Source organism: Megalops cyprinoides, chromosome 2, assembly GCF_013368585.1.
Source record: "Megalops cyprinoides isolate fMegCyp1 chromosome 2, fMegCyp1.pri, whole genome shotgun sequence".
In the NCBI taxonomy this organism is placed as follows: Eukaryota; Metazoa; Chordata; class Actinopteri; order Elopiformes; family Megalopidae; genus Megalops; species Megalops cyprinoides.
Window position 1 is genome coordinate 49,498,698 of NC_050584.1, and position 17,344 is coordinate 49,516,041.

At 37.7% G+C, this 17,344-nt stretch overlaps 4 protein-coding genes across 4 annotated transcripts; 2 read left to right on the plus strand and 2 right to left on the minus strand.

The window, feature by feature from the left end:
* Window positions 1-134: 134 nt before the first annotated feature.
* On the plus strand, window positions 135-4,185 carry rpf1 (ribosome production factor 1 homolog). Its single transcript, XM_036522166.1, has 9 exons — window positions 135-420; window positions 605-661; window positions 982-1,062; window positions 1,257-1,352; window positions 1,485-1,638; window positions 1,844-1,926; window positions 2,107-2,288; window positions 2,859-2,985; window positions 3,994-4,185. Exons 1-9 carry the CDS (start codon window positions 178-180, stop codon window positions 4,033-4,035), a joined length of 1,065 nt encoding a protein of 354 aa, XP_036378059.1. The 5' UTR covers window positions 135-177; the 3' UTR covers window positions 4,036-4,185.
* A 58-nt stretch (window positions 4,186-4,243) lies between these two features.
* LOC118773140 (guanine nucleotide-binding protein G(I)/G(S)/G(O) subunit gamma-5) lies at window positions 4,244-6,033 on the minus strand. Its single transcript, XM_036521925.1, has 3 exons — window positions 5,851-6,033; window positions 4,789-4,934; window positions 4,244-4,611 (listed from the first exon to the last, which is right to left on the minus strand). The coding sequence occupies exons 1-2, from the start codon at window positions 5,929-5,931 to the stop codon at window positions 4,809-4,811; spliced, it is 207 nt and encodes a 68-aa protein (XP_036377818.1). The 5' UTR covers window positions 5,932-6,033; the 3' UTR covers window positions 4,244-4,611; window positions 4,789-4,808.
* A 3,132-nt stretch (window positions 6,034-9,165) lies between these two features.
* On the plus strand, window positions 9,166-13,669 carry spata1 (spermatogenesis associated 1). The gene is made up of 12 exons (XM_036519569.1): window positions 9,166-9,207; window positions 9,730-9,836; window positions 10,075-10,192; window positions 10,716-10,769; window positions 10,985-11,336; window positions 11,522-11,666; window positions 12,197-12,230; window positions 12,298-12,448; window positions 12,615-12,740; window positions 12,835-13,013; window positions 13,297-13,395; window positions 13,517-13,669. Exons 1-12 carry the CDS (start codon window positions 9,166-9,168, stop codon window positions 13,667-13,669), a joined length of 1,560 nt encoding a protein of 519 aa, XP_036375462.1.
* Window positions 13,670-14,126: 457 nt separating this feature from the next.
* On the minus strand, window positions 14,127-17,267 carry ctbs (chitobiase, di-N-acetyl-). Its single transcript, XM_036522174.1, has 7 exons — window positions 17,075-17,267; window positions 16,446-16,584; window positions 16,020-16,228; window positions 15,600-15,771; window positions 15,345-15,442; window positions 15,010-15,171; window positions 14,127-14,721 (listed from the first exon to the last, which is right to left on the minus strand). The coding sequence occupies exons 1-7, from the start codon at window positions 17,192-17,194 to the stop codon at window positions 14,518-14,520; spliced, it is 1,104 nt and encodes a 367-aa protein (XP_036378067.1). The 5' UTR covers window positions 17,195-17,267; the 3' UTR covers window positions 14,127-14,517.
* Between the last annotated feature and the right edge of the window lie 77 nt (window positions 17,268-17,344).

The window sequence follows — 17,344 nt, forward strand, 5'->3', positions numbered from 1 at the left end:
CTGCTAACACTGAAATCTGTTTATCACGAAGTGTAATTTGTCTTCCACGTCGCCAGGAGGCGAAACAACAATCTTTGATGCATCGCAAATGAATCGGATACCCTTCTTGGATACTTCCAGGGTTGAATGGAAAGGTGAGGAACCACACGTGAGAAGCGTGGAAAAATATCGTTCAACATGGATTTCGAAGTGCAAGCTGAATCGGAGAATAAAACCAAGAAACAGAAGAAAAAGTCTAAAAATCAAAAGAAACAGAAAATAGTACACGAGGAGGCTGCTGAAAATTCCGTTGGCAAAGAGTCTGAAAATGTTGATACTCCACCAGAAACGGCGTTCCCTCCGACATTTAGCGTGTCAGAAATAAAAAACAAACAACGCAGACACTTTATGTTCATGAAATTCAAACAGGAGAAACGAAAGGTAAGAGAAATCATTCCCGTGTAATTAAGAGAAATTATCGTCTGGCAGTTGCCTTAGCCAACAAGCTTGTTAGCAGGCTAGCGAGTTGGCAAGCAGGTTTGCTAACTACAGTTGCAGTGTCGATGCATGTATTCATTTGTTTCTTTCATTTTGTAGATTTGTTATTAAGGGTTTTTCATTACAGGAAAAGTTGGCATTGAAGAAGAAAAGGAAAAAGGAGAGGGAAGCCCTTGGTGACGCAGTAAGTTGTACTCATAGGTACTAGCTAAGTAGCCTGTTCAGTACAGTAACGTTACAGATTTGTTAACTGCCATGCGATACTATACAGTGCTGCTGTTTTGGACCATAAGGTTACGAGGTCAGATTCTGAGTGGACCATAGCATAGTAGGTTAATAAATGTATTCATGGTGACATGATTGTGAAGTTATCTCTCTTGACCTTCTTAGTAACGCCATATTTTGATGTTTGTCGGATGGTTTAGTATAGTGTGTGTGTGAGTGTGAGAGAGAGATACATACAAAAGTGTAATTGTACACTAAACATTACCTGCTTTACTCCAGGCACCTCCAAAGCCAGTCCCTAAAACAATAGAAAATCAGAGGATTTATGATGAAACCACAGTGGATCCAGAAGATGAAGAGGTAATATATTTAATAAGTTTAAAAAATGGAAAAACATGAATTATTATTCATAGTCATAGTCATTATTATTATTCAATTCTTAATTATGAATTATTTCCTCTGCGTTGTGGTTTGAGATCAGCTCAGTCTTACTGGCTGTCAAGTGTGACATGATGGTCAGAATATTTTCATTTTCTTTCCAATTTGTTTTGCAGGTAGCATTTGATGAAGGAACAGATGAGTTTTCAGCTTACTTTAACCGACTGACAAATCCAAAAGTGCTCATCACTACTTCAGACAGACCTAGAGGGGTGAGTGTGGTTTTTGGATACCAGTGAAGACGATTGTATTTGCCAGTCTAGAAAAGTAGACGGTGACACCCAGTGTTGACAGTGGTATTAAAGTTGTGCTCACTTTTGTGTTTGTTGTTTTTTCTTTTTCAGAGAACAGTGAGATTCTGTGAACAGCTTGCTACTGTTATACCAGATTCACATGTGTACTACCGAAGGGGTTTGGCTTTGAAGAGGATCATTCCTCAGTGTATAGCCAGAGGGTTCACATACCTCATGGTAATAAACGAAGATCGCAAGGTACCCAGTATCCTTTGGTGTGGGGTTTTAAATCTTGTTTTTAAAAAGATGTGTATGTCATATAGTCATAAATGAGATATTGTAATGATCATTATTGTCTTTAAAATTGTCAGAGATAATTGCATATTATACTTGAAATTATCAACTGACTGGTGCATTTTGTTGAGATGATCCTACAGTTACTGAAGACTCCTTTAACACATTTTTAAAAGATGGCCTAGTACTTTGTCATCTTCCGGATGGACCCACTGCACACTTCAAAGTGAGCAGTGTTAGACTCCGCAAGGAAATGAAGGTAAGCTATACTGGGTTCAGAACTACCTTAAGTTTCTGAGGGTATGCTGATTCTTTGACTTACTGTACATTTATTTAATTCATTATACATTCCAGAGCTGATATGTGGCTTCAGTCCTGTGCTTGTTGCTGACTTATATACTGCTTTAATGTTTCACTGCTTTCTAAAAATGTCTTGTAGAGACGAGGCAAAGACCCAACAGACCACTCACCAGAAGTGATACTGAACAACTTCACCACACGGCTGGGTCACAGCATTGGACGCTTGTTTGCTGCTCTTTTCCCCCATGATCCACAGTTTGTTGGTCGGCAGGTTGCTACCTTCCATAACCAACGAGACTTCATCTTTTTCAGATTTCACAGGTGACTACCCTGAACCTGCGCCCCCGATTCCCAAGAACTTAGTGTCAAGCTAATATTAAATGTTAAAATATATTGTGGAAAAATGTGCGCTATGACTTAAAATAATACAGTGCAACAGGAAAAATGCACTTGGTGGTATAGTCTGAGGTTTTCCATGAATGGTTCTTATAGCCTTTTATATATTGGCCTTTCTTCCAGTCTGCTGATTAATTATGGTTATTTAAAATATGCATTTATGTGCTTTCCTGATTTTGTATTAAGCCTGATTTAAGCAGGATGTCAGTTCACCTGGGTACAGTTTGTATTGGCAGTCCTAACATTCTAGGAGGATGTGGATAATGATTTTCAAGTTTATGATACTGTAATGACATTTTTATGTGTGTAGAGGCAAATCCCTTTCTATTTTACAATATTGCATTTTTACTATAAATTCTTTAGTTTGAATGAAAACTAGCATACACAGGAGAGTCTTTGGACTGAGTTTGGGAAGCTGTGATCCAGTTTTAATGGAAAGGGGACCCACTTTTGATTTGTTATTCACTAACAGCAATGGTTGTCTGCTTCTTTAAGGTACATCTTCAAGAATGAAAAGAGAGTGGGTATTCAAGAGCTAGGACCACGCTTCACCCTGAAACTCCGCTCTCTCCAAAAAGGAACATTTGATTCCAAGTTTGGAGAGTATGAATGGGTTCACAAGGTGAGTACCTATATACCATGACTCTTAAAAGTCTGTAAAGTAAAGGTAAAGTGGAAAAACGTTTACCAATGCAAAGATGAACAATTCTAATCTGAGAGGTCTGAAATCATACAGGTGTGTAAGGGGTCATTTTTGGTTACACCAGTTTAACTTCATATAGATACAGTATAGCAGATAGCATGTGTAATTTGTCACAAGCACAATAACCAGCTATATGCACATTTTGGTGCTGCTGGTTATTGCATATTGCTTAACCATAAATTTGCGCCAATCAGTATGTTCGGTAGGGCATTGTTTGTTTTGTACTGTTCTGCCAGAGGTTTTTTCTAATGAACGTACCCTAGGTGACGTGACTTTAGTTATTTCCTCTAAACAAAGATATGAGGAGGAACAAAAACCAGCAGATGTTGCAGCCCTTGGAGTTCCCCATGTGTCTATTTTGGCCATATATGTATGCACACTTATATTCCGTCAGTTTGTTGCTTTAATGTTGATGGATTGTAGGTATTAATTAACCATATAAATTAATGTAAGGCAGCATTCCAAAAATGATGTGTCAGAATTGATGGACTGGGACACATGGCTAATATTCCTCCAAATGAATAGCTTTAGTGTTGTAAACATATCTGAAAAATTCTTGGTGTGGGTAACATTGTGTGCATATTTCTGGGCTTCTGTTCCATGCTAAAAAAGTGGCAAGTCCATCCCAGAATACTTCTTATGGCAATAACTAAGATTCATGTTGTTTAAAAACATTTAGTTTGTAGTTGCTTTCCCTGTGAATGTCATTTCTAATTGGTGTTCATAATTCTAATGCTTCTAATGCCTGGAGACAGAAAGCTCTTCTACTTAAAATTTGAGTGTGTAGAATATTGGAACAACCACAGTGGTTATTAGTAATAAGATTGGTTTTGGTTAAATACTACTTACTGTATGCTCACAGTAATATGTTGACATGCTGTTGAATTGTCTTTAAATTTAATGTTTTCTTTCATAACTCATTTTCAGCGTCATGAGATGGACTCCAGCAGAAGAAAATTCCATCTTTGAATGGAAAAACGTGGCTCTTGCCATTCATTCAACTGCATTCATGTTAAACAGTGGTGGTTTGGGAGTGTCACTGAAATGGCATTCATTTAAAACCTGTTTCAGTGTTTGCAAACCTTGACAAAATGTATATTAAAACCTATTTTATAAAACTTTTTCCACACCTTTTGTTGTGCTTGATCATTAAACAGACATGCATTCATCTGTGAGATTTTATTATAAAAGTCCAGTCATGAAGGTTGCAAAAAGAGAGAATGTATCACATAAAAGGCACAAACAATACAATTTAATTTAAAATCAGTCTCTTCTCCTCCATGGCCACAGTGGTTTTTCACTAAATACAAATTTATGCAGAGATTTACAAAAGACTGCAAAGCATTTTGAATTTCTTTGATGAAAAAAATGCATACCAAACGCTATGTATTCAGTTTCACACCTACACCAGTAGAAAAAATGGCAAATAACATTATTAGAAATGAGGTACAGTACAAAAATAATGTAGCTGGCTTGTAATCAACACATTTCACTTCTGTCAAATCATCATTCAGTGTGGCATCCAGATGGGGATAGACTAACAACCTGAAAAACAAGGATTTTCAACAGTTAAAGACTACCTCAGAGTTATTTTGCTGTACTATATGTAACAGTGAATAAAAGCAGTCCTATGCTGTCTATTAGGGCTCACAAGAGTAAATGGTTAACCCATCATTATTGACATTAATGAGTATGTCTTTAGCAGACTAGAACAGCACTTACCATATAAGCCCGCGGCACTGTTATAAGAAAGAGCAGACTTTCTGAGGTCTGAACGGGTTGGTACTGGAAGACACTCCGGTAAGCAGAGGGTCGCGAAGTGCATTCTGGATGCAGAACTGCTGCAAGTCAGCAGCTGCCTGAGATACCTAGGGATGGAAGCAGCAGTCAGTAAAGACCATGCCACTGAATTAGCTGACTACATCCAAAACACCCTACAGACCTAGCAAGTTTCATCAAGTAATTCCTAAATTAGACTAACGATACATGATGTACAGTTAGCATGGAACACCAGAGGGATCTATTATTCTGCAACTTCCTACTACCAGCCAGCTAGCTAGCAAGCAATATACTGTGTACGTTGCAAGCTAACTAATGTGAGCTATATAATTACACATAAATAAATACACACTCGTTCACTAATACGACTTTAAATTTAGTTAACTTAATGTATTCACGTTATTATCTAGCTACACTGACTTTACAGTTAGCTTAGTGGCGAGGTAGGTGGCCCCGTTTAAGAAAGTCATTCACCCGTGAAATTGTAGTCTACGCTATTGTGTTTGTGTACAAACGCCTAAAATGGACTTTACTAATCCTTCCCATGGTACTGCCCGAAGACAGCCGTTTCACTGACAACGAATTTGTTGGTAGCTAATTTAGCTAACTCAACTGACTGTGCTCTGAATTGGCATGAACATCAACTGCCTAAATCAAAACAAAAACTCACTAACTGAAGCTTCTCATAATAAGCTATGCTAGCTCGCTAACGTTGATGATTCACGTTTTACTACGTGACCTAGCTGGTTGGCTGGCTAGCTAGCTAGCTAAGGATGCTGTTTAGTTAGCTGTGCGTATAATCGACCACCATGGACTGGTTAGATAAACAAGCTAAAAAATACACTTGACTGACATCTAATAGCTACTTAGCAAGTTCACTGAACAAAAGTTTTCAGAAGACACTAAAGATACTGACGAAATGGGGGCTGCGCTGCTCCCTACGCCCAATCCAGTAAACTAGCCAGTAAACGTTAACGTTTATAGTCACTGCTGTGCCATACCTACCTTGACTCTGTTGATGCTCGCTTCAAAACGCAACTGCTGGACAATTTTCTTCATTGCGAGGATATTTGATGAGGCAGACATTCTTTAAAATCCTTGCCAACAAAGACAGAACAAAAGCAAGACGCTTACTATCGCAACACCACGTCTATGCACGTTTCCGGTTAGAGCAAAATACAGAATTGCCAAATGCACTGCAGCTATCCTCCTATTGGTGAGACAAAATTCAGAAGTCTCTACAAAATTGCACGGAGGGTGGAGCCTGTAAGAAAAAGAATATTGCACTCCGTAAGCGATTTTAGGACACATATTTTTATTACTTACAAAACGGTCGTAAAATCTTCGCACTTAACATTGGCATTTCAACATTTGCTTCAATTAATTGTATCTATCGCAAATATGCTTAAAATTGCTTAAGGAATCGGACATCTTTACGTGTATTTCGGAGCGGCGTATATTAATAAACAATTCATGTCATAATCAAATGCAATCATTTGTTTTCAAGAAACTATTTTCAAAAATAAACTGAAAATAGCATATGAGCTAAATCAGTTAATCACCCCCCCCAAAAAAAAAAAAAAACCTTCGTGTTAGGCACTTGCAAGTGAATAAGCGTATGACGCATATTCACGCATATGAAGCAGTGGCTTAAAGTTTATACCACTTGGAAACATAAATTCCATGCAATATTTCCAGGATGTTATTTATTGATTCTATAACTGTTGAGTATTTTGAATTTAATTATGTGGGTGGCAACCACCAACAGTCTGCCACTGTTCCCCCAATTAAATATGCAGTAGTACAACTGGCATGCTTACTTACCAATACAGACAGTAGTAATTGTCATGTACTGACAGACTGAGCAGTATAGAAAAGGGCTTTGGTTTCACACTAGGTAAAAATTCAAGTTCACTAGTAGTTATGAAGTTCCTGAAATCCCCTATGTTTCGCATATTCCCTCAATCAGATTTTCTCTTCCTAATTTAAAGCATTCTCTGATTTTTCCCATGGACTACATTTCCCCTTAAATGGAGGATGTCATGTAATCTGGTGATATTGATAAACATAGCTATTGTCAAAAAAATGCAATAGGGGAATAATTAAAATTGCACTGCTGTAAAAGCAACATTGTCATGCCAGTTTCAGACTTATTACAAATGCTGAGCTCCACAATCATGATAATAAATAATAATTATTGTCGGTAAAATAAAATTAAGTATACACAGAGTACCCATCATGTAAAATAAAACAGATTATTATATGTATGAATAATGCATGGCCAGATAAATCACTTAGTAAAATCACTTCCCACATAATAAATGATATACATATTGAAAGTTTTAAAACATATTGGCCAGGACCTTTTGACAATGACATTTGTAAATTTTGGCTCATACTCTGAGTCATTTTAGCCACTCCTCATCCACAATAACTGAGACACAAGCACCAATGTCATAGGGGTGCATCGACTTCAAGTTCAAACTACAGGTCTCATTGTTTGCATCACACATTTTTTCAGTTCACTAAAGACTGTTTCCATTTAAGAGAAGTAGCTGTATTCTTGTTCTAAGAGATTATGTAACCCTTAGTGAAGGATGCACAAACACTCATTTACACTAATAAACTGTGTGTACAGTGTAAAAGAGTTCTTTCTGTCATTTGCTAAGGATTGTCTTTCTGCCAGTTTTCATAGGTAGTTTAATTATTTTTAGTCTAAAAACAAAACAAGAAATGCAAATACCTATTGCAGTTAATGTATTTTCATGCTGTGTACATCCTGTCTGCATCATAACATTGCAAACACATTTTCAAGTGAAGTAATATTGACTCTATGTGGAAGAATATAGCAAATATGTACTTTCAAAAAGATACAAGGTTTATCTGTTTTATTTATGTATATTATTGTTGTTTCTATATCTATTTTTGTATGTACTCTGTAGTTGCACAGTTGGCTGCTTTCAATTTAGCACTTTGTACTGCTGCCAGTTCACCACAAACGAGTTTTAGTGAGTTTTAATGTTTTACATGATGCAAAGAAGCCACCACTCAGTGCGTGCTGTACCCTGCCTTATGCTACATTCAGCTCTCCAGCAAGACCCAACTGAAATCAGGTGGTTTTTCCTTTGGACAGCATTATTGGCATCTTTGCCGATAAACAAATGCATTGGATTGACTTTTCTAACGTCAAAACACAAAGATGACCTACTCATTCTGAGGTAGTGACCAAACCTGTGATTGTAAACACTGACAGAAACGTCAGTTTTTCAAATGTCTTTACTTAAAAATCATTAACATGCCAACTAAGAAACACAGGGTAGGTATAACTGCGCAATATGTTGAACTTTCCAACCTGTGTAGTTTAATTACACATACTTATGCAAATTAACCTCACACTAGATAACTCCACATTCATAAACATGTATTTATATATAGAGATACTCATGGATAACATGGATTGATCATAGTATCGTCGTTATTCCTTCCGTTCACTCGCAAATGTATCTTCTTTTTAAATTTATATTAATTATTTTTACGAGATCATCTGTTGTGCTTGTTAAAACCAAAATTAGTGTCATCTTTTCACAACAATGAATGTAGACATAATGGAATTAAGTGAAACTTATATTTTATTCCCTACCTCCTCCAATAACTGTTGTACCGTTTTAGGATAAAAAATTTGAAGCACTCATCCTTAGTAGCTGTATCTGTGCATACAGTACAATATTATTTTAATTATTAAAATAAAAATATTATACAATTTCGTTTTACATATCTCTGACACTAATTAAAATATTTTAAACACAGCTTATTTACGAACCTTTTATTTCACAATGGATTTACGTAAAAGTAGGCAACGCTTTCACATTCCTCAATCAGATTTTTTTCCCTGTAGGCCTACATCGTGTTCCTTTTTTTCGTTTTCAGACGTTTGAAAAAGAGTCTTCATTCATTCACTCTTGCTTCCTCCACACTCACTTGCGCCTCCCTTGAAATGCTTTTGACGAGAATGGCTCCTCATACACCAGCTTGGCCATTACGGATTGCCGTTACCCCTCACGATTTCCGAGGGAACTGCACTGCCCAATACTGTTTGATTACACGAGATTGTTACTTAGCAGTCTGCTCCACTCCTTTCCTTGGACGCACTCACCAAGCCAACTGGCTAAACATCGTCATGTTTTTTGGTCGATTAATTGGTTGTTACCTACGAAATTACATTTTTTAAACAAATTAATCCACAACATGACTTCGCTAGGTGGTCGATTACATCCCTAAGGAGATTTACGTGGTGTGTTCTTTTGAGTAGCCTATTTCCAGATGAGCAGAATTCCAGGCCACAGAAGACCAGCAACTGCGGGGGTAAATCGCTATAATCTTATCATTGCTATTTTAATGTTATCATTTTAAGAATATTTTTATCAGATTATTTGATGTGGACTTTTGAGAGTATGTCTGAGAAATGTTTTGCATATAGATTTTTGTAAAATATTTGACATTGTCATTCAGTACAACAAAGTAAATGTGTAATATAAAATAATGTTTTAAAATCAAATGATAATGGTAAAGTAGTGGCATTATCAGCAGCAGTAGGTGTAGGTCAGATGGGAATACATTAAATGTTTTGGAAAAGAGACTTGTTGCCCAGATATAATTAAGCAACGAATAGTAAATGTTTAAGAAATCAGAGTAATATCAGTAACACTCTTTGTTACAAATACAGAAGTTCTCATACGAATATAAATTTGCTACTAGGGATAAGAAACAACATTATGGCAACCTTGTGAACAATGGCAGTTGATTTAGTCGAGAATAACCATGGTAAGTAACAACCAAGCTTTGTTACAATTCATTTGTGCTTATGAACCATTTATGATTCACTAGTTGGTGGAGCTTCATGTCTTCTACGTACCAGAGGAAAAATGGGATTCAAAACTGAATAAAGCTGCAGTAGAAGCCATTGACAGCTTCATATCTGCCGGCTTTATTAGGTGAGTGTTTCTCTCCCCTCCTTTTGCTGTGTGAGCTTTTACACAGCATTTCAAAACACAAGACAAGTATTTCAAAATATCAACACGAAAATCATTAAGGAAATTCTTGACTTAAATATAACACCTGCTATATGAGTGATTCTCATTAGCTACTCAATGCTGAAAAAGTGCAATAGGATATATTTTTGGGTATAATTTGCATTTGTATGCTCTAATGTAATAATTTATCTACTTTTAGGGTGTATCCAGACATCAGTCTAGAAACACTTAGGGAGGAACTTGGTGGTCTTCTTGGGGCAGAAAGAACAATTGACAATTTTTCATTTTTGAAATGTGTTGGTCGAAGTTTGGCATTGGTGAGTACAATGAAGCTTGTCCAAGGGAACATTAAATATAGGTTTTGCATGGTCAGTTCATTTCACAAACTGTCATTTGCTGGTACTTCAAATCAGTGTACTGGGATCAAAGGGGCAGTAAAAGTATAATTTGGGTTGGTGTTTTTATTTGGTTGGAGACAAAGATGTCAAGTTTATTTAAGATGAAAGAAAGGCTGAAAATGAATTTATGATAGCCATTTACATGCTAGCCAATCAAATAAATTTCCATCATCTATATTGCTGAACAATAAATGTAAAACATTTATTGAAACAGTAATATTTAGAATTCCAATATTGTGTGCACGTCCAAGTTAGACTTCTTTCTAGGGATGAACCTATTGGAGGCACATGTTAAATGAAAGGACTGCTTTTGATTATGATACAGTTTCGTCAATGAAATAAATTCACCAAGCTAACAACCTACAGATTTTTTTAACTGTATACAGTACATATGTTGAATTACTCATACTCAGATCTGTGTGTATTTATTTCTACATCTCAGGTCAAAGCCAAGCAAGAAAGGGAACTGAGGGTGAAGTCTTTTGTGCCTCCATATGTATGTACAGTGTTATATAAATTATCAGTGAAACAAACTATTATTTATTATTGTATTATTGCCTCATTATTGTATTTATGAGGTTGACGTTTTCTGGTTTTCAAAGCTCACACATATCTTATGTAAAACACACATGCCACGTAAACAGCACATATTTGATTGTAAGTTGAGTTGTAAGATGTATTATAGCTGTTATATTTATTCTTACTCTTTAGGCACTTCAGCCAGAAATATACCTGCTGCCCATGGTGGAAAATGGCGACAGTATTCTTTCATGCTCACTCACACCGGACAGACAGAGCTACCACACAGATCTTCAGGCGTATAACTCTTCTAAGACATTCAGTGTGACTGCTATGAGAAAGGAGCCCACTAAATTTCCCCAAATCAAACACCAAGTCCCCCAGCAGCCTCCCCCTGTCCAGGGCCTAGATGATGAAGGGAGCTTCAGCTCCAGTGATGAGAAAGAAGAGGACCTTTTTCCCTCTGAGGATCCAGGCTGGGGTGATGCTCATGGCCCCCTGGGAAGTGTCCGTGAGCAGTCCCACTCTATTCTAGAACAGGCAGGTGAGCAGAGCACACAAGTCCTCTGACTGTATCCATTTGTACTGTCATAATATTTCAGGTTTGTATTTGTAAATAGATGAATAAGACTTATAAATACTAAGTGACCTGTTCTTTAATTGCAGGAAGAGCAGGATTTAAATTTTGAGATCTCTGCATATTTTTTTATTCTGTGTCTGTGTATGTAGAAATACCCCCAGCTACAGAGGCTCAGATGAAAAGCAAGACCTGTGTAAAGAAGGGCCCCCGTTTCCACAGAAACCGTGCCAGAGATTCTGGAGTTCCCGAGTCACTGGATGACCATGAATCTGGATTCTCTGTCTCTCAGGGCAGGTAAATATATGTTACTTATATGTGTCAACACATGTCTCAGAGAATGACATTTTTACAAGGTATTGGTTTTGTATGTACATGCATCCTATAACATTTTATATTTTCATTTTTTAAAGGAAATTCAAAGACTCTCCGCAACTGAAGTATAATAGCAAGAACCCAAATAATCAGGGAAGTAGATATCATTTGCATTGATTGATCACTTTGTTCAAAGCTAGTTTAGACAACATATCAGGGATTCATTGTCTTCAAAGCTATATATAGAAATGTCAAATAGCATACTTGTACAGCTTGCTTTTCAGAAGACCATTTCCATTTCCTGTTGGACACTGAATTTTTGTATGTCACCCTTGAATATGTCACCTCATGTTTAAAACACTGTACTAAAAGAAACAATCAGCAATTATACTGGCATGGAGTTTTATTGAAGCCCCCATAGTCTACCAGGAAGTCTAGTAGAAATGGAAATGAGCAATTCCCTATAAAAAGGCTTGGGGGTTTTGTGTATAGCTTTGTTGTCCAAACTTCAGGAAATACCACAGCCAACAGGGGGGCCAGTTTCTGGCCCCCTTTCTCAAGAGTTTAAATACAGAGGACAACAGACTCCAGGGAAAATGAGACAAATTAATAGTGTGAGGTTCTCATTCATTTTTGCACTTCTTTACAGGTCCACAAAAATCCACCTCAACTGCCCACCCCTGCTCAGTACTCCGCACCACCTGCTGCCCCTCTTCTATCTGTAGCTACTCGAAAACCCACTACCCCAGGTTTCCTAACAGGCAGTAAGCTGAAAATACTCTGTTCACTTCTTTAAAATGAGAGAAGTGCTCTTTCAGGCCTTTTCCTATTTAGGTACATAAAACAGGCAGTCAACTATAAAACAGCTTAAAACACAGCCTAGTCATTTTAAATCGATAGCTATCTAAATACAGTGGTTTTTACCTTAAGGAGATGAGTTGATTGAACAGATTAAGCTGGCTAAAGAAGAAAGGAAGCAGCTTGAGAAGACAAGGCAAGCCCTGCTGAGAAAAGGCAAAGACCTACTGGCACAGAACAGACACCGCAGGAATCAGGGTAAAAGTTATAGCTATGTAAAACACATTGTTTGCATGATTAACTACATTAAAATGGTACCGAGTCAAGTTACAGCTGCAGTTGTGCCTCTCAGCTCGGGACAGTTGGAAGAGGAAGTATTTTGCTACCAAGAAGGCCACCGAACCCCTGGAAAGTACACTAAGAAGTCTCAGACAAGAACTAGAGGCATTTTATCATAAACTTCTCCAACAGCTACAGGCACGGGACAGCAGAAAGAAAGCCAAATGTGTGGGGAATCCTTCCCATACCAAAGTGAGTGACACCTGCTTCTCTTCAAAGCAAAATGGATGTAATATAATTATGTACATGGCTTGTCCACTAGGGGGCTGTCAGACACTACAGTAGTCATAGTTCTATTAAAATAATTCTGCCCACCTGATATCAGTTATGTCAGTTTAAAAGGGGGGAAAAAACAGACAATGTATCACAAATGTAAAGATTCTTGTAGGTCTTATATCCAACTGCATGTCTAGAATACATCTGATGTTGCAAAGCTGTTAAATCTACCATTATATACAAATAACTTTATTTTCAGAATGAGCTCATCATTCAGATAATGACAGAGAGTCATGAAAGAGACAAGCTCAAAAGGAAAGTGGAAGATGCTAAAATGAAAGTTGTCACAGAGATGAAGGTATCATAATCCCTTATTGCCTTTCAAATATTCAAAGCTGTATTTTCTTTTTTTTTTTACTATTTTTATAACCCAAGGCTTTAGAGCTTTAATAACTGCATGCTTTGTTGATCCTTTCCAGCTCAGGAAGCAGGCGACAACGGAACTGCAGGCTCTGAAGGCAGAGTTAACACAGAAGAAGAACCAGTCCTCTCTTTCTGGGTCACACGCAGGCTCACTAGGCAATGAGCTGGGCTTCCAGAGCACGTCTCAGATTCAAGATATCTCTGTCTGAGATGTCACTGGGGCTTTAGACTTGTTTCAAAGAGTCATAATTTTTGTAGGACAAAGGAAACATTTTTCAGCAAGTAGGACATGGAATCATTGTTCACCAGTGCCACATAAGATGGCCAGGGCTGCTGAACTCATTTTCACTCTGATCCCTAATCATTATTTTGTCACACCATTTTTATCTTGTCCACTATATGCAATTTTGAATAGATTTTTATATAAAAATATGCTGTTAAAATTTTATCACGTGGTTCTTGCAACAAAATATGGCATAATATAGAACAATTTCAAAATGTTTATACATTTTTTATCAAAGATTTTGTAAAAAAAAAAAATGGAGAAAATTGAAATTACACATATGAGGCATTTTATTAAGTATTTAATGTGTTCATTACACTGATCAGGAACAAATTAATTTGCTAGTAAGAAAAATTACAAGTCATTCTGCCTTTTCAGATGCACAAAATTCAATAAAGTGCATTTTGTGCAAGGTTTTGCAATTCAGTATTTGTGGATATAGTACAAATTGAATTACATAATGACAGGAAATTCATGTCAAAACAAAATGGGGATTCTATTGTTAAAAGACCTGACAAACAACCATTTAAATGCATTTCAAATTGAATAATTTCGTGATACCACTGGGAGAATAGAAGTATTCCCATTTGTTTAAATAAAATGTCCTACCAATTTTTTTTTACGATTCCCATAAAAAAGCAATTTGATTAGAGTGCTAGAACAAATCCCTAAATTTAAGGGGGAAGACACTTGGTTGTTCTTTCTCCAGTACACAAACAAAGCATTATATTGACTTGTAGAAATAGCTGTGGAGTCTGGGATGTCTCTCTTCACTCAGAGCTCTTTCTCTTGGTTTGGTTTAAGGGCATTCCACATGTCTTTGGTCTGCTGCTGGGCAACAGGATTGTCGCTGTAGTCCAGCAGATTGCCATTCCACATGCCAATTCCCCGCAGGCCTCGTGCACTGATATAGGCTGCTTTCAAGGAAATGCTTTCGGGGTCGTCGTACCACACCTGGTGGACCTTCCCTTCTTTGTCCTAGTGACAGAAAGTCAAGGCTAAAAATCAAATACTGCAAGAATTTGTGACTTTATTCACCTAAAAAAAGTTTCGTATCAGAAACAGATGGACCTCAAGGACTATGTCACATTGTTATATGAGAAGTACAAACATGACATCCGGCCCTTTTAAGATGCCATACTAGTCGGCACATTCCAAGCTACCTAAAGTATATTGCTGTTTAAGGTCCTCCATAGAAATTCCTTGAGTTCGATTTTGGACTGCATATCAAGCATATTCTGTGGTACATCTGTGTGACTTATTTACCTTGTAATTATAGTACGGGGCAAGCTGAACCTGGTCCCACATTCTTCCAGACATTGAACTGTTGATCTGTTTCATCATAGTGCTGTAGGGTATTTGCCGTCCAGCCGCATCACTGCAAGGAGCTCCGCGGAAGGGTACTTTGGAGATGGTACACACACCTTCCTACGAGGGAACAGCCACATTTTATTAAGTTTAAACATTGCGGCCACTTAGTCCCCTTTACAGGAATACTCAAAGGGTTCAACAAAGCTTAATACACTACTTGTACATGTCAAGCAGACAGACCACTGTGCTCATACAGCATCAGTCTCTGTGGAAAGTCATTGGGTATTTACCTGTGAAAGGTTAAGACACGGGTAGTCATAGCCATACCATGGCACTCCCATTACAAGTTTCTTTGGATCTATCTTCATCTTTATATAGTCATCGTAAGCTGAAACATGAGTTAAGACAAATGATTCAATCAGAATGGTATTCTAAGTTGAAATCATTTCTGGCTGCCACATCATTTCCAAAACAACTGTGTTAAACAAACTCAAGCTTTTTTCAAAAGTCAGATCTCACACTTAGGTCCTCTACAGGTTCCTTACCATTTAATGTCTGGTTGACTGGTGCATTTGCCATTGCAACACAATCATCCCATATTTGACTCTGCTCATCATAAGACATCACAAACAGCAGGTCACATGACTCGGCGATGGCTGTATAATCATAGCAACGTTTGTCAATGCACTTGGGAGACCATGCCACATCAAATGACACCTGATGTTGAGAAAGACAAATAAATAATAACGACGATGCCCTGTGATGCCAATATCAAATATCATCCACTTTCACTTTAGTCATAATATTTATTTTATTCATGAAATTTGCATAAAAGGGTTATGTATATAATTTCAACTTTGCAAAGTTCTTTGTGTCTATTAGAATAATGTGAGAAAAGATTAACAATCTTTGAGGAAAATGTGTTTAAATACAGTACGAGATCATTTTGCAAAAGGGCATTTCACCTGTGAGCCTGGAATCTCTCTGTGGAAAGCCTCTGTACTCTCTTTGACGAGTGCGGTCAAAGCATAGTACTCAGGGGAGAACTCCTCGACCTCTTGCTCAATGTCAATATTGATCCCATCCATAAACTGCTTCTTTGCCAAGTCCACCTTCTCTGAAATCCAGGCAGCCCTCTTGGCAGGCTCCACAATATCAGAAAGAGGTACATCACCTAAATGACACACATGAATATGTTTTCCAGCTAATTTCCATTTTTCACTTTCATCGAGATAGAGCCAAATCCGTTCTTACGTTATGTGATGGCGCAACTCCCAGACGATGAATTTGCTGGCTACTGTAAAATGTCCTAGTTCCTGTTTTTATTAACGTCATAGTGCAAACATGTAACATGTAAATTGGCTCAAACTGAAGAGGGACTAGCTGCAGACCTTTTAGTACCAGACGTGCGCCTCTAGAGTGGGCATGACACATGAGCTCTGGGTCATATTTTCCAAACGCAGCTACCGTGGTAACTTTTGTCCAGTCATACGACTTCCATGCCTTCTTCCCCACGTCAAACACGTACACCTGAAAGCAGAATCATTACTGGGGTGTAAAGACCGGCAACTAGTTAACTTCAGGCATTCGAGTTTTCTGTCAAATTCGTTTGGTGACGTTTTAGCTTGAAAAATCACTCACATTAGCTAGTGAGCTACCCAGTGGCCAATATCTCCAGGAACCGTAGACAATCTTTACAGCTAACAACTAGACTTGTTAGATGATTCTTCCTGAATGTCATAACTCGGCTAGTTAGCTTGACAACTACATTTACGTTTTATCACAACGTTTGCTTTGACACTTTTACACAGGGCGATACACAAATGCAGGACACCGACCTGCATTTAATAAAGCTAAAAACAGCTAAGGTTTCTTCGTTAACCTTTCTTGGTTAAGCTATTCGCTGCGTGATGTATCAGCAGAGAGCTAAGTTAACTATAGGCTCAAACAAGAAGAACAAGTTTCGGGCATGTGATTCGTTTCCCATTAATCATAGGACATAGCTAGCTTGCTCAGTTACCTCAAAGTCTTTTTCATCTGTGATTTGCTGGCAGAGCTCTTTACGTTCACAAGGACACACAGTATCACAGAAGATCACCGGCAAACAAGACGCCGTTAGGAGCAAAAGAAATATTGGCATAGTTGTGATGATAGGAAATAGACAACTGGCTAGATGGCAACATACCCCATAGAAATATTTTTCAGTTCCTCGTGACAAGTGGTTTCCGTCAGTATGGAGTGTCAAACAGGACAATAATGACGAGACATTGACATTTCGTTAGTGATAGCT